The sequence below is a fragment of the Carex rostrata genome, chromosome 8 (assembly GCF_964058835.1).
Source record: "Carex rostrata chromosome 8, lpCarRost1.2, whole genome shotgun sequence".
Classification (NCBI taxonomy): Eukaryota; Viridiplantae; Streptophyta; class Magnoliopsida; order Poales; family Cyperaceae; genus Carex; species Carex rostrata.
In genome coordinates this window covers 10,081,863-10,097,556 of record NC_135925.1, presented here as the reverse complement: position 1 = coordinate 10,097,556, position 15,694 = coordinate 10,081,863, and the positions used below count along the sequence as shown (strand labels likewise).

The following is a 15,694-nucleotide window of genomic DNA, read 5'->3' as shown; positions in this document are numbered from 1 at the left end:
GGCCATGGTGTGCATTGGACCATAAATCACCGATTCAAAGTCCAAATGACCGATCCAAACCGTTCATCTTGTTCTCCATATTAATATGTGCTTGGAGACCAAATTTTACATTTTTTGGAATTTTTTTACTATTTATTAAGCCACTTTGAAAATCGCTGATCCAACGGTGACTGTTTGGAACAGTAAAATCAGAAGCCACCGTTGGATCAGCGATTTTCAAAGTGGCTTAATAAATAGTAAAATAATTCCAAAAAATGTAAAATTTGATCTCCAAGCACATATTAATATGGAGAACAAGATGAACGGTTTGGATCGGTCATTTGGACTTTGAATCGGTGATTTATGGTCCAATGCACACCATGGCCTATGCATTGCAATGCACCATAGCCCATCTCTTCATATATATATATATATATATATATATATATATATTTTTGGCTGAAGATGTTCAGATATTGAATATCTAGATCTAGATTTAAGTTTTCCAATACGAATCGAACACGGATGGAATATTATCCGTAACTTTTTCACCTCTACGAGTCATAACTCATATGTATAATATCAATTTCAACAATTTTAATCGGAATGTCAAATTCCTGGGCTCTAGATCTAAGTTTTAGAATACGAATCGAACACGGATGGAATATTATCCGTACCTTTTTCACCCCTACGAGTCATAGCTCATAAGTATAATATCAATTTCAACAATATTAATCGGAATGTCAAATTCCTGGGCCGATCTTTGATCCAAGATGGACACACAAAAAATTAAACGGGCCGATGACGGTGCTAAGCCCAGGATCTATTGTATTTTCAGCCACCGATGGCCGATCAAACGGTAGAGAGAAAAGTGGGACCCAGAGCATAAGGTTCATTTCACCTAGTGTTTGGTAAATACCTCCGGGGGCCCAATCCGGACCGGTCCGCCCATGTCCGTGCCCGGACCGGACCGTGCCCGTGCCACGGGTATGCACGGGTACACGGGCACGGGTATTAAACGGGCCGGACCCGGTTTTTTGAAAAAATACCCGTGAGAACCCGGACCCCCGTACCCGTAACCCGTACCCGTGACGCCCGTGCCCGTGAACCCGTGCGCCCGTGCCCGTGCCCGTGAGCCCGTGGCAGATTTTTTTTTTTTTTTTTTAACTTTTGATCTAAAATTCAAAATTTAAACTCAAATTCCCTCCATTTCTGTTTTTTAAATACTGTTTTTTTAATTTCTGTTTTTTAAATTTTGTTTTTCTTATTTCTGTTTTTTATTTCTGTTTTTTAAATTCTGTTTTTTTATTTCTGTTTTTTATTTCTGTTTTTCTTATTTCTGTTTTTCTTATTTCTGTTTTTTTATTTCTGTTTTTCATATTTCTGTTTTTTATTTTTGTTTTTCTTATTTCTGAATTTTATTTCTGTTTTTCTTATTTCTGTTTTTTATTTCTGTTTTTTTTATTTTTGTTTTTTTATTTCTGTTTATTTTATTTCTGTTTTTTTATTTCTGTTTTTTTTTAATTCTGTTTTTTAAATAAGAAAAACAGAAATAAAAAACAGAAATACAAAAAACAGAAATAAAAAAACAGAAAAAAAAAAAACAGAAATAAAAAACAGAAATAAGAAAAACAGAAAAAAAAACAGAAAAAAAGCAGAAAAAACAGAAAAAAAAAAAAAAAAAAAAAAACCGGATCCGGATCCGGACCGGACCGCCCGGCCCCCCGTACCCGGACCGTCCTGCCCCCGAACCCGTGACTGGCACGGGTATTAAACGGGCAGGGCAAGATTTTTGAAAAAAAAACCCGTGATGCCCGGCCCGTTTTGCCCGTGTGCCCGTGACGCCCGTGACCGTGGCTACCCGTGCCCGTGCCCGGGTTTTGCCCGGACCGCCCGGCCCGGCCCGTTTACCAAACACTAATTTCACCTGGCTTCAGCACCTGTTAATAATCAAAGCTCTGTGAAATTTCCGTCCTTTCGGATAACGTCAAACATCCGTCCAATTACTATAATAAGTTGAACAATTCTGGCTAAAAACAGACAATTTGTTATCTTATCGTGCGGAATAACATAGCTGACTTCCAAAGTCTGAGCTAGAACCATCGTGTTTGATTACGCGCCGCTTTAAATTGTCCACGTGGTTGGAACCTGTTAAGAGAGTGGAGTAGAATACATGACTGTTCGTTGGGGCATCAATGGGGGTAGTTCGGTAAATTGAGACCTGAATCTCCGGACAAGATGTGCATAGGCTAGAGCGCAGCAATTTTAGAGGAAAAATCTCGGCGGGGAGAGGGCATATTTGTAACTTCCCTTGATATAAATACTGGATATGGGGCTCGCTCTCACTTCCACACTATAAAATATAGCCAAAAACCACTTCGTTGGTTTCGGTGCATCCAGCTCCAGGAAAGCTAAAAAGTTAAAAAAGTCTGAAAATATTAGAGAGAGAAAGTAGAGAGAGAGAAGAGAGGATATCAGTGGATCTCTCCTGCGAGGTCGTCGCTGATGGCGAGTGGAGTGGGCCGCCTTTAAGAAACGAAGCAAAAAATATATTTATTTTCCAATATCTATATTGGTTTTAATAAAGATAGCTTGAGTGTTTGTTTTTAATTCAATTATCCTTTCAATTCTCAATTCTCTGATCGAATTACGGAGCTGGAGGGCAGAAATCCTAGGAATCAGCGACTGTGTACAGTAGATCAGTCTTTCTCTCTTCTTCCTAGATTTCATCGCTTACTCGAGCTTTTGCTTATGGTAAAGAGACGCAAGCGTTCGAACCTAGACCTTTAAGCCAAGATCCTAAAACCGAAAAAAGACGAGCAGAAAGAAACAACAAGCAAAAGCTACTCCAAATCTAAGTAGTTTTCCCTCAATTATTGCTTCTTACAAGATGTACGGATCGCCACAGAAGGATCTGAACCTTCCAATTCCGACCTCACCGTATGGGCATAGAAAAGAAGACCCGGATCTGATGCATCAGCAGACTCGTAGCGCCGCCGGTGCCGGCCAGATGAGCTCTGGCTTGCTTCGGTACCGGTCGGCACCAAGCACCTTACTGGGAGAAGTGTGTGAAGATTTTATTCCGGCTCATGGCCGTACCTCCAGTCCTGAGACCGACTCTATGCTTGCAAGATTTCTTGGCACTGATCTTAGAGACCCGATCTGCGATCACAAAACTGCCATGAATCCATCACCTCCGACTACCGCGGCCCCCGGATCCCACTTTGCCTCAGCTGTAGTGGAGGAGCACCAGCACAACCCGCACCCAAATCCACATCAGATGATGTTCCACTCACACCAGCAACAGATGCCGAGCCACAGCACTGTGGATACCTTGTACCGGACGGTGAGCTCGGCTGGATTAGAGACTGAGCAGATCAAGGCCGGTGCAGCTGCTAGCACTGCCAGTGCTAATATTATGCGCACTACTAGCTCCCCAGCTGGATTCTTCGCCAATCTCAATGTAGAAAATGGTATAATTATGTCACACGATTGCATAGCACCTCTCTTAAATTCGTTCCCCTTTTCCTATAATTAGTTAACTTCCCTAAATGGAAGTAGTTAGTTATTTCCCTTTTTGTACAAATACTCATGAGGTAATTTAATTACTCTCTTTAAAGCATAGTTTCTTGTGTATTTTTGCTCATTCATGTTTTATTATTGATATTTTTAATCAAGGGTATGGAATGATGAGGGGATTAGGTGCTGGGAACAACAACGGCAGCAGCGGGGGCGGCGGCAACAACAACAACAACAACAATAGGTTGAAGGGGCAGTTGAGCTTTTCATCAAGACAGGGTTCACTTATGTCTCAGATCTCAGAAATGGAGAGCGAGGGAATGGACGGGAGCAGCCCAGAAGGTGCTGGAAACAGCGGAGTTGGATCCCACCGAAATTACATCCCAGGGTTTCCGATGAATTCCTGGGATGAACCATCCCTACTATCCGATAACTTCTCCGGGATGAAGCGGACCAGGGAGAACCAGGCCGATCACACTCAGGTTTATTTTCAATTTTGCTTAATTTTGTTGGATTAACAGGTTTATGACTTGGTCTGATTGGAGGTGATTGGTTTTCAAAATTTGGTAGAATGGACTGACCCACCAGTTTAGCTTGCCGAAGACGTCGTCTGAAATGGCAGCGATTGAGAAGTTTCTCCAGTTCCAGGATGCAGTGCCATGCAAGATTCGGGCTAAGAGGGGGTGTGCCACTCATCCTCGGAGTATTGCTGAGAGGGTATTTAATTATAATCTCTAATCGAGTCCTGGATTCATGAGATGATTAAATGGAGCTCTTGGATAATTGGTTGGTTTCTTTTGTGGTTAATCAGGTTAGAAGAACAAGAATTAGTGAGAGAATACGAAAGCTACAAGAGCTAGTACCCAACATGGACAAGGTATCTACTACATATTCCTGCCTTTCTTCCCAATAAAACAGTAGTATTACTTTCTTAAAGCCCAAGTGCTGATCAAATTGGTAATTTTTCATCTTGATTACCAGCAAACGAACACTGCTGATATGCTAGATTTAGCAGTTGACTACATCAAAGATCTCCAGAAGCAAGTGAAGGTAAGTGCAACATAAAAATATAGTCTAATCTGTACTTTTTTTGTAATTTGAACAAATGATGATATTATACGGAATGTAATTAATTATGTACTTTTTGAAGGGTTTGAATGAGAGCCGTGCAAATTGTTCCTGTTCATCAAGCAAGCAGAAGCAGCCGTACAACAATCCTTAACAGCGTAAGCTTAAAAGAGTTATTATATATATAGTTAGGCGTTAATGCAGCTTTTTGAGCAGTAGTGGAAAGAGGGGCCACTAATTAACGATATAATTAAGGAGGGAGGGAAATGTAAAGTTTTGGGACTTTGGGGAGTTATATTATACCTACCACTCATGATGGTTGTATGTACTTGTGCTTTGGGTTTTGGTCTTTAGTTTACTAGCGAGCTTGAGAGCTCATTAAACAACAACGGCTTGTTGGCTTATCCACTTAATTTTTTTTTTCCTTTTCTGTTTGTTAATATTGTACTATGTTACCTACCACTTGCCAATAGGAGAGTTATCTTTCAGGGATTGCAGGAATTTTTGGATCGCAGCAGATTTATTTCCCTTTCTAATGAATTCTAATTGGGGTAACTAGTGTTGCTAGAAGTTTCTCTGGGTTGCCTCTGAACATGTTATTCCCATCTCAACTATTCAAAAAATTTCATGCACAAATCTCAACGAAGATCAACCGTTGGGATCGGAATAACAGCAGATTTATTTTCATTTCACGAATTTACTAATTTTCCAATTCGGATCCCCGGGTACCTGAATTGCAATAAATCGGGATCATTCTTTTAACTTTGGTAGCCCCCCTATAGTTTCTATAGGCACAAGATTGAGTTTAACCCAGCTTAAATTAATCTGGGCCGTCCGTTTATTTACTGCACCCCTCCAATACTTTGAGGGGACATGCACTCCTGCGGGGACACGCACTCTTAATTTCCCTCTATCGTACGTCTAGCGGTGATTGTCATCGTCCACGGATAATTGTTACATTTATTTAATTTGTCACTTTCCGGTAAGTTGCCTGAAGCCACAAAATGCTGTTCATCGGTCAATTGAAAATATTTTTCTCATCAAATATATATGTAACAATTTTTCCACTCAACACATGTATAATATAGGTTAGTCTACGGCACTGCGCATAGCATCAATTGAGCGTTGTTATGATTCTAAATCTCAATTTTTGAGATCACACCGCTAATAAGAGCCACTCAATTTAATCATCACATATATTAAAATATTGTACAAAAATATGTTTTGAAAACTTTTGACTTATTTTCAAGGGGTTAGAAAACCATTGCCTTTAAAAATTCTTTAGTCCAACACAAATACTTTTTCTCATATAAAAATACAAAGAAAACATCTCAGAATAAAATATTAATATTCAAAGATATAAATATGTATATCGAATTGAGCAATTTGGTTCACGTTTTGAATCTTATAAATTAATATTCGGTATCAACTTGTATATTCGGGATCGTAGCATCAGTTGATCAGTATCCAATAGAACTGTTGACTTATCTGCACACAAACACTCCTTCAAGCACCTTTAAAAGCTGTGGTAACATTTTTTATTTTCATAATTTTTTTTATATATGCGTTTACAATTTAGCATGTAGATATATAGTGATGCTGGTTTAACCAGAGTCACCTTTAAAAAAAAAAACACTTTATTTCTTAGTGTAAGATTCAAAAAAAAATTTAGGTCATTTGTAGGGGTGGCAAAAAAGCTTGTAGCTCGTGGATCGATCGTGAGTCACATATGGCTCGCTCGCTAATAGCTTGTTCATTAGTGGACCGAGTTGTTAACGAGCCAGCTCATCACTAGCTCTATCCCAAATTAACAAACTTGAGCTGGGGCCCAGCTTGCTCGTGAGCCAACTCGGTCAAAGTATGAATTTATGAATTGGTGTGAATTTGTGTGAATTTAGTATGTATGAATTTATTTTGTGAACTATATTCGTATGAATTTAGAGATTTAGTATTTTACTATGTATGAATTTAGTTATAAACTTAATTTATGGTAGTTGACTTTATAATACATTTTAGTTTTTGGTCCACGAGCTTTCACGAGCTGGCTCGACTCGCTCGTTGCCAAAACAAGCGAGCCACGAGCCACTTTTTCAACTCGGATCCAAATATTAGCTCGCTCATGACTAACTCGTTGTTAAAATGAGCGAGCCGTGAACTTGATCTAGCTCGAACCGACCCGGCACGTTGCCAGCCCTAGTCATTTGATAACGGTGACAACTGAAGATGTATTTTGTTTTTCAAAATAAGTCTTTTATGGTGATGTTCCTAAAAGTTTATTTCTCAAGTAATATACAACGTTGGTATTTTATTTTGGGCTAGCTCGGGCTGCCATTCCTCATATCGTACATACATTTGTAATAGAACTACCTTAATTAAGTTGGGTCAACCAAAAGGTCCATAATTTATTTAAATAAAAAAAATAATATGCATCAAGCACATAATCTTCATTGTACGTTTTGTATAAATCATTCCTTCTTTAGAATTTGTTTAAAGGAAAATGTGTTTCATCTTTCTCTTCTTGGAAATGTGTCAAGTTTTTACTTTAAATGTAAAATATGTGGGGTTCCGCGTAGGCGTAGCAATAAGCTAGAGGCAGTTTCACATTTTTTTTTTTTTTTTAATTTCAACAGTTTCAGTTTTTCTTTTTTGGTAGTCAAGAGACATTTTACTATAAACTTGATTTTCTTTAAGCATGCTTGTGGTAAACGACCAGGTTTAAGAATGCAACATTTGTGGTTACGGAGCCCTTTTATTCTTGTAAAGGATACCTGAAGCGTGCCCGGTTTTATAGTTTGCAAAACGTACCTGTTTTATTGCTCATTAGCTTATCTTTTTGGTCAAATAATCGTCTATTCAGCAATTTTCAGATCTATTCATATTAATTCATGTATAAATTGAACTTCAGTTTATCAACCAAGAGGAGAGTTCAAATGTCTCACGTCTTTTATGTCTCATCGTGTTTCACATTTATTATCTCTTTTTCAAAGTTTAAAGAGTTGATCTGAACCATTCATCATGATCTTCATATTAAAATATATTTGAAGACCAAATTTTATATTTTATTAGAAATTTCTTACTATTTTTTAGATAGGTACAATATCAATGTTTCTGCATCCATAATCAGTGATTTTGTATCTATCTAAAAAGATAAAAAGAATTTAAAAAAAAAATGAGATTTGGTCTCCAAACACATTTTAACACGGAGATCATGTTGAGCAGTTTGAATCGACTGTTTAGATTTTGAATGAAGATAATAAATGAGAACCACGATAAGATAAGAAAGACATGAGACGTTTAAACCATCTTCATCAACCAAAATATTGTATACTTAAATACCAAATAAATCTTACAATGTCCTTTATAATGTGCTAAACTTCTATATATGATATGGCCATAATTGGTACTCAGCGAAATTTATCACCTGCTGGATGCTGACCCGACATATTTTATTCTATTAGATCGCTATTTAGCATACCAAATGATTACATATTAGTTAATAATGGTAGTCATAAAAGTATGAATTATAAATTTTATTCTATAAGAACGCTAGTTAGCATACAAAATGATTACATAATATTAATAATGTTAAACATAAAAGTATGAATTATTGGGGCTAGCGTCGTGCTGTTGATTACTAGACGGCCCTGGCCCCTGAGACATAAAATAGGCAATTTAATTCGTCAGAGACTTGCTACACGTATCACCTCAGGTACCTGAGGTGCAAGTCATAAATTTGAAGTATTTTTTTAATGTGGCACAAATCTCAAAGCAGATCCCTTACAATCCTAACTGGCTTTGGATTGAGTTTGGTCCAACTGAAATTAATCTGAGCCGTCCACTTTTATAAATTGTATCTCAGGTATTGGGAGGGGGGGGAGCGGACACGAACTCGCTATTCTTGAGGAATAACAAAAACCTGTTACTCCAATCTCAGTCGGTTGAGATTTGTGCATGAAAAATATATCGTTTAAATTCACACATAAAAAAAAATATGAAAGGTTGGGATTGGAATAAGATGTTCTTGTTATTCCTCAAGAATAACAGCAGGTTTATTTCCCTCAATTTAGACCAGGACTGAAAATTACGACAAGCCTCCAAAATTTCCGGGATATTGCAGTATTTCTGTTACTGTACATGGGCCCTCTTATGTTTTCTGTGTGAGAGAAATTAACGAGAAGGGGAAGGAAAGAGACGAGGAAAAAAAAAAGATTCCAAGCGATCTCCAGCTTTATTTAACTTAGATATCGGTTGCCGGCTGGTCTCACTATATTTTATTAATTTTGAAATAATTTAGTATAAAGTTTAGTTAAAAAAGAATATTTTTTTTACTTTTTTTATCGCTTAATTTTATATTAAATTAATTCAAAAATTTATAATTTTGATATGTAAATGTATCACTTGTGAATAATTTAGATTTATTATTTAAAGCTAATTTGATAGAATTTAAATTTAAAATCAACAAAGTACTTGATGAGCATAAGAATACCTTAATTAGTTCTCTTTATTTTTATTTTGAGGAAAAACCATTGGCCATATTGGTTCTACTCTTTAACTTTAAATGTCGGTAGTTAGCAACTTAGCATTTGAAAAATTGAAAACCTAGAAGCCGCCATCTAAGCCCCTCCCCCCTATAAAATAAAATAAAATAATTTCTAGATGTCTCTACTTTTATGTTGTTAGCTGGCTGGTGCAGCGGAGAGCAAGAAGGTGAGAGAGGAGATTGATGTCTCTACTTTAGTGTTTTTTTACATTTGTTGTGTTGTTTGAATGATATTATAATGATGTGATATTACGGTGATGATGTAATTTTACTTTTATTTAATGAAAAATTATACTTAGCAGTCGCTACTAAAGTTTCAAAAAAAAAAATTTAAGTGTCGGTTATTCTCTCTAATTTTTATTTGAAATTTTGTACATGAAAACTAATTAACTTATATCCCCTCTGATTACTAATTAAATGGTACTCGGTCAACTGAGCACTTGAAATTTTTCTTAGATTTAGTTCTCCTACTATCTGAGTGTCCATTTCAGATTGAAACTCAGTATTATTTGACAAATTCACCAAAGTTCATCTCAAATTATCGATATATATATGTGCAGAAATTAGAACCATCCGGTTAATTTTCTGTAACCGGAGAAAAACTACATCGCGTAAAAGACACCGTTTCATGAATTTATTGGTCATTATCAATTAATCCAATTCATAGAAGTGACTACCACATAGGGGTGTAAACGGATACGGATAATCCATTCTATATTTGTTCCGTATCTTGATTAAACAAATACGGATAATTGCGAATACGGATACGGATAATTTCATAAAGTAGAATATCCGTATCCGCAATTATCCGGATCCGAAATTACTCTCAATCAGCTTTAACTTTATTGCTTTGGATAGAAATTGTTATATATTATCCTATATTCATTTCAGTCTTGGTTGTGGTATAAATGATAATACGATATGGTTTTTAGTTTAATCTATTTTTTTGCTGGTAATGATGCTACAATAACGCAATTTCTTTTCTTTTTTACCTCCATTTTTTCATTCTTTTTCATTTAAAACTTTAGTCCGTGAATGTAGTATACTTGTAATCTCTGCTAAATTGGTTTTAGTTATTGTTTCAAGACAACAATAATTTTTTTTTTGTATCTTAAAGTGTATAACTCAATTATCCGACAACTATTCGTTTCCTATCCGAATTCGTATCAGTTATAAGGCATGTATGGTTTTAAATTTTGATATCCGTTTACTATCCGTATTCGTATCCGTATCTGCTAATTAAAAAACGGATAAGGATATGATATTAGCATTATCCGCTCCGAATCCGCTCCGTTTACACCCCTACAGTACCGCATAAGAAAAGTCATATTAATCAGGTCCCCTACAGTACATAGTCCACTAAAGCGGTTGGAGAGAAAGAAAATGCAACTTCTCTCTGCCTCCAGTGTCACCATCGTTGAACGAGACCACTCCTTTCCCATCCGTCAGATGAAGTCCCTTCCTTTTTCCTCGTCCAATCCAACGGCACAAAACGAGGGTCCGTGATGAGAAAGATAAGGCTAGCTTCGTTTCGTACAAGTAAGGGTCAGTACAACATCCAACTATCCAAGGGAAAATGACACATGTTCATCTTGGCCTTTAGGGGATTTGGTTAACAGCATCATGAAAAAAAATATATTATTTACGTTGGTAAAAGGAGGAGGGGAAAACTGAAAGCTGAAAAACATCTTATATGAGAGGTGAGGAAGCTGTGAGTGTGAGGGAGAAAAAAGTGGGGGGAACGGGAGGCGGTGGAGACATCACCAAAAGAAAGCAGGCATGATGGGATGTGTGTTAGCTTTCTGTGGCTTTTCTCAGGTCCCACTTAGATCTTATATGTGCGGCCTGAAAGTGACATATTATTGGAATCATTGCAAAATTTGTCGCAAGTAAAATTATTTCACTGGAACGATTTTAGGAAATAAATATAGAGAGGGTTCAAATGCACTCAAATTTTTGTGCACTCAAATGTACTTTATTTTTCAAATTTTTCTTTTTCATTTTCAAAGTCCGAATAGTCAATCCGAACCGTTAGATGCGATCTACATATTAAGATGTGCTTGGAGACCAAATTTTACATTTTTTGAAATTTTTTTACTATTTATTAAGCCACTTTGAAAATCGCTGATTTTATATTTTCTGGACCGTTGGATCAACGATTTTCAAAGTGGCTTAATAAATAGTAAAAAAATTCCAAAAAAATATAAAATTTGGTCTCCAAGCACATCTTAATATGTAGATCGCATCTAACGGTTCGGATTGACTATTCGGACTTTGAAAACGGAGAAAAATGATAGGGTGCATTTGGATGCACAAAAATTTGAGTGCATTTGAACCCTACTCATATAATAGTAATATTATTTGACTTTTTTTTATTAAAATTAAAATTTTCAAAGAATTGATAAGATAGTGTGATGGTTAGAAAAAAAATATAGAACAAAGAGATTATTATACTATTAAGTCAGATATTATACTGTAGAGAATCATATGAGTAATGAGTCCGGCTAGTATGAGATCGGTGTCATATGACACTAATTTTAAAATTGATTGAATAGACTTCAAACGACTAATTCAAATCATTCAAAACGATTTATTTTATGAGTGATGCGTTTAGATGTAAATATTTTATATTTTCGAGTTATTTTAGTATCGAATCAAGTGGTAAAAAATGTGAAAAAAATGAATGTTTTAAAATTAACTTAAAAACTTACACATTGAATAGCTTGACTTGATACTAAAGAAGTTTGAAAAATTATAAATCGTGCATGTAAATGCACAACTAATGAAGTAGATCGGTTTGAATTCATCGTTTGAAGTTGATTCAATAGATTTTGAACTTGGTATTATATAGGCTGAAATAACATTGATTTATATTAGCCAGACTGTATAAGAGTATGTACATGAAAAGAGATCCTTAGATACAAGATTAATAATATTTCGAAAATAAATAAATGATGTTAATTGTTATAAATAAATTTTACTACGCTTATTTTTGTTCCTTTTGATTTTCTACTGAAAAATTGAAAACTTATAATATTTTACGCAGATGTCATTAAGGAGCGGAGTTAGATTTTCAAACTATAATAGTAAAACACATATGAGAATTAATCAGATAAAATTCTCTGGAGAATGAAGATTAATTTTACAATACCATACCAATTTACTTTAAATTATATAAAAAATTATATATCAATAAAGAAAAAGTTCAATTGACCCATTCACTCTTTTTCCTTTCGTTTAATTAATCTCCATTCACTCTTCTTCCCTATGCTTCTGATGATGTGAAGGACAGCATTATAAACTGTTCCGGTTCATTTATTTAAAATTTAAAGATTAAATAATAATGTGAAAACGTTATTGCAATAAATTGCGAAACAAAAATGTGTAGATCTAATTTATCTCTCTCTTTGTCTATCAAAATGTGACAAGTAAATACATATTGAAGCTTTGTTCAAATCGAGGTCAGACGTCGGTGCTAATCCTAAATAAATATTTTAAATTTCTACATACAAATAATGTTATGATACATTTATTTCACGTTGTGTTTCTATTTTAATACTTTTTTTTATTGACTTCATGCTTTATTTTGGATTTACAAAGTATCATAAATTCACAATTGATACTTCAATTATCACCAACTACTTGCTAGATTCATTTGAGAAATTTTAAATGAAATTCTTCGTGTAAATGTTTGGTGCTCGTATTCATCTACAACATGTTTTGTGCGTAATGATATTTTTGATGAGTTCAAACCAACTTGAACTCATAAAATTTCTAAAATAGACAATTATGCTTCAAGTATCGTCAAATACTTTATTTGCGCTAATTATTTTTGAAAGTTAATGATTCAAATGTCTACACTAATAATTTTGATAATTAAAAAATTATTTACACGTCAATTGACTACGATTACGGTTTTTATTCTAGATCTACTTTTTTATTTTCTTCAATATTCCTCTAAACAACTCTATTCTTTTATTTTTTACATATCTACACTTTTTATTCTCTCTATTATGACTATTCTTTAAACCTCCCTATTATCATATTCTACATCTCTCCATGAACTTTACGGATCTTCTCCATCATCATTCGAGAGACGCATCACGCGCTCCGATGACTGGAGCCAAGTCCGATTGAGATGGTTACTCCTTGCACCCTCTCTTCACATCTCCACAACACACATCCTTCTAATTAAAGGAGGTAGAGATGAGAAAAAGGGAGGTTTATTTGTCAGTTGAGGTCGAGGAGGAGTGAGAGGGGCGATGGGTAGGGGTGCAAATAGATCGGATATTATTCGTCTGTATACGGATATGAATATGGTATGGGGTTTAAATTTTAATTGTCCGTATCCGAATAATAGATATATGTCATATAATTTAACATATATTATGAAAAATATTATGTATATATCTACAAATATGCGATTCATATCCGTCTAATATCCAATCTGTTTGTATCGATAGGGGAGGGAAGAGGGAGTCCATGTCCCCCCATGTACCTAAGGCCCAATTTTAGAAAATGGACGACCCATATTAACCCAGCTGGGCCAAACTCAATTCGGAGCCAGTTGGGACTTTAGGGGGTCTGCTTTGAGATTCGTGTCACACGAAAAGAACACTCGAGATCTATAACTTGCACCTTAGATACATAGAGTGATACGGATTGGGGGGGGGGGGGGTGGCTGTTGAGAGGTAAATCTAGAATTTCGGGAAGCATTACAGTACGTCTGCAAATACTTTAAATAGAGTAGAACTAGGGTGCTCTTAAGCTCACCAAAGTTTTGGTGAGCTTAACTCTAAAACTTATCAAATCGATTTCAAATGACGAATCTGAACCGTTGAAACCCGCCTACCTTACGTGTGATGCATCTACATGTAAAATTTTTAAACATTCGAATTAATTTAGTATAAAGTCAAGCGGTCAAAATTAGAAGGTTAATAAATTAATTTTAGTGCATTCATTTTTTGAACGTTTTTGACCGCTTGACTTTATACTAAATTAATTTGAATGTTTAAAAATTTCACATGTAGATGCATCACACGTAAGGTAGGCGGGTTTCAACGGTTCGGATTCGTCATTTGAAATCGATTTGATGAGTTTTAGAGTTAAGCTCACCAAAATTTTGGTGAGCTTAAGAGCACCCTAGTTTTACTCCTTTAAATATGCTTTTACAACATGTTTGCATGCATTGAGTGATGTTTAAATCAATTTAGGCAGAATATTAAGTCATAAAATTTTCAAATAATAAATATATTCCAATTATACAAACTACTTGCTGAAACAATCAAATTTTACTAATTCTAAATGATGCATCCGTTTTATTTCAAACATGAGCTACTATAATACATTTAGAGCTAGGTGTGTACTTTGTACCAATTATGGAGATTCAAAATATATAACATGTAGCGTGTTGTCAATAGCTATTCTCCAACTTGATATCTTTGTAATATACTTAAATCTGAAAATGGTAAAAAATTAATGAAACAGACACGGAGAAATACTTAAATGTGGCAAATCAACTATTTGTACAACAAAAGATAGCTTTATTTTGCTAAGAAAATGAGGTCCTCTTTGGTTTTACACTTTTACTAAATACATTTTAAGAAGATGGTAAATTTCGGCAGTCTAGTTTAATTAGGTAAAGTGCTTCAAATAAATACCGGTTTGTTTACAATTATTAAGCGTAGCCACGTAGGGGTATTAATCGGGTTTTAAACTGAACCGAGAGAGTTCAATTAAACAGTTCGGTTTTTTTAATTAAATGGATCAGTTTGGTTCATTTTTTAAAACCGATTTAATTGTTTAGTTCCGTTCGGTTTAGAAACTTTTAAAATTGATTAGATCGAAAAGTGAATTATAATTTTTTTGAGCTTATAAAAAATTAACTATGAACGTTTTCTCACTAAATTCTAATTCAATTATGTGTATTGAAATAAATAATTATTTTAAGCCTATAAAGAAAATCCAAAAAATTAATAAAATATGTTTATTAATAATTGAATAAATCGGAATTTAGCTTCGTTTGTTTGGTTATGTTTTAATTGGATTGATAAGTTTATTTCAATCAGTTCGGTTCTATTTTTGAAAACTAAATAAAATTCTAATTTATCTATTTAATTTCGATTTGAATTGAATTGAACCGATCGATGAACACCTAAGTATGGCCAGCAGGTGTGCCCTTAAAATCATTTTTTTTTCCCCTGAGAGATTAAAATCACATTAAACCGTGTGGTTTGTAGCAAGGACCAATCAATAATTTCGGAGATTCACTGTCACGCTGAGTGCCTAGGGACCAGGACAAAAACAATCAGAAGCTACAAACTAGTGCAGGACATCTTTGGATCGATTGCCTGAGATGCTACTGTACCCAAGCCAAGAAATAATGTCGTGCACAATTATAGCCCCATACCTTGATTGATAGCATGTAGAGAAAGCATCATTTTCTCCAGCCCAAAAGAGATGTGTACTGCGCATTGAGGTGCACTGCATCTTGAGAAATTACTGTGACATCTCAGTCATCCACCACTAACAACACATTGACATTATATTGAGAAAACAATTACTTCACCGTTCGACGATTGCTGAGAT

General features: G+C 35.1%; 1 protein-coding gene across 2 annotated transcripts; it reads left to right on the top strand.

Moving 5' to 3' along the window:
* Nucleotides 1-2,021: 2,021 nt before the first annotated feature.
* On the top strand, nt 2,022-4,968 carry FBH4 (basic helix-loop-helix (bHLH) DNA-binding superfamily protein). 2 transcript variants are annotated; one of them, XM_078307336.1, is made up of 6 exons: nt 2,022-3,452; nt 3,658-3,980; nt 4,069-4,215; nt 4,310-4,375; nt 4,480-4,548; nt 4,649-4,968. In XM_078307336.1, the coding sequence occupies exons 1-6, from the start codon at nt 2,870-2,872 to the stop codon at nt 4,718-4,720; spliced, it is 1,260 nt and encodes a 419-aa protein (XP_078163462.1). In that variant the 5' UTR covers nt 2,022-2,869; the 3' UTR covers nt 4,721-4,968. The 2 variants fall into 2 exon arrangements, with proteins under 2 accessions (XP_078163462.1, XP_078163463.1); XM_078307337.1 differs by lacking the exon at nt 4,069-4,215 and having other exon boundaries at nt 2,331-3,452.
* The last annotated feature ends 10,726 nt before the right edge of the window (nt 4,969-15,694 follow it).

Bases quoted from the DNA above. Each gene is read 5' to 3' on its own strand.
- FBH4 (XM_078307336.1), top strand. From the start codon at position 2,870: ATGTACGGATCGCCACAGAAGGATCTGAACCTTCCAATTCCGACCTCA. The intron at 3,981-4,068 runs GTTTATTTTCAA...AAAATTTGGTAG, and splicing joins ACCAGGCCGATCACACTCAG to AATGGACTGACCCACCAGTT. The intron at 4,376-4,479 runs GTATCTACTACA...CTTGATTACCAG, and splicing joins TAGTACCCAACATGGACAAG to CAAACGAACACTGCTGATAT.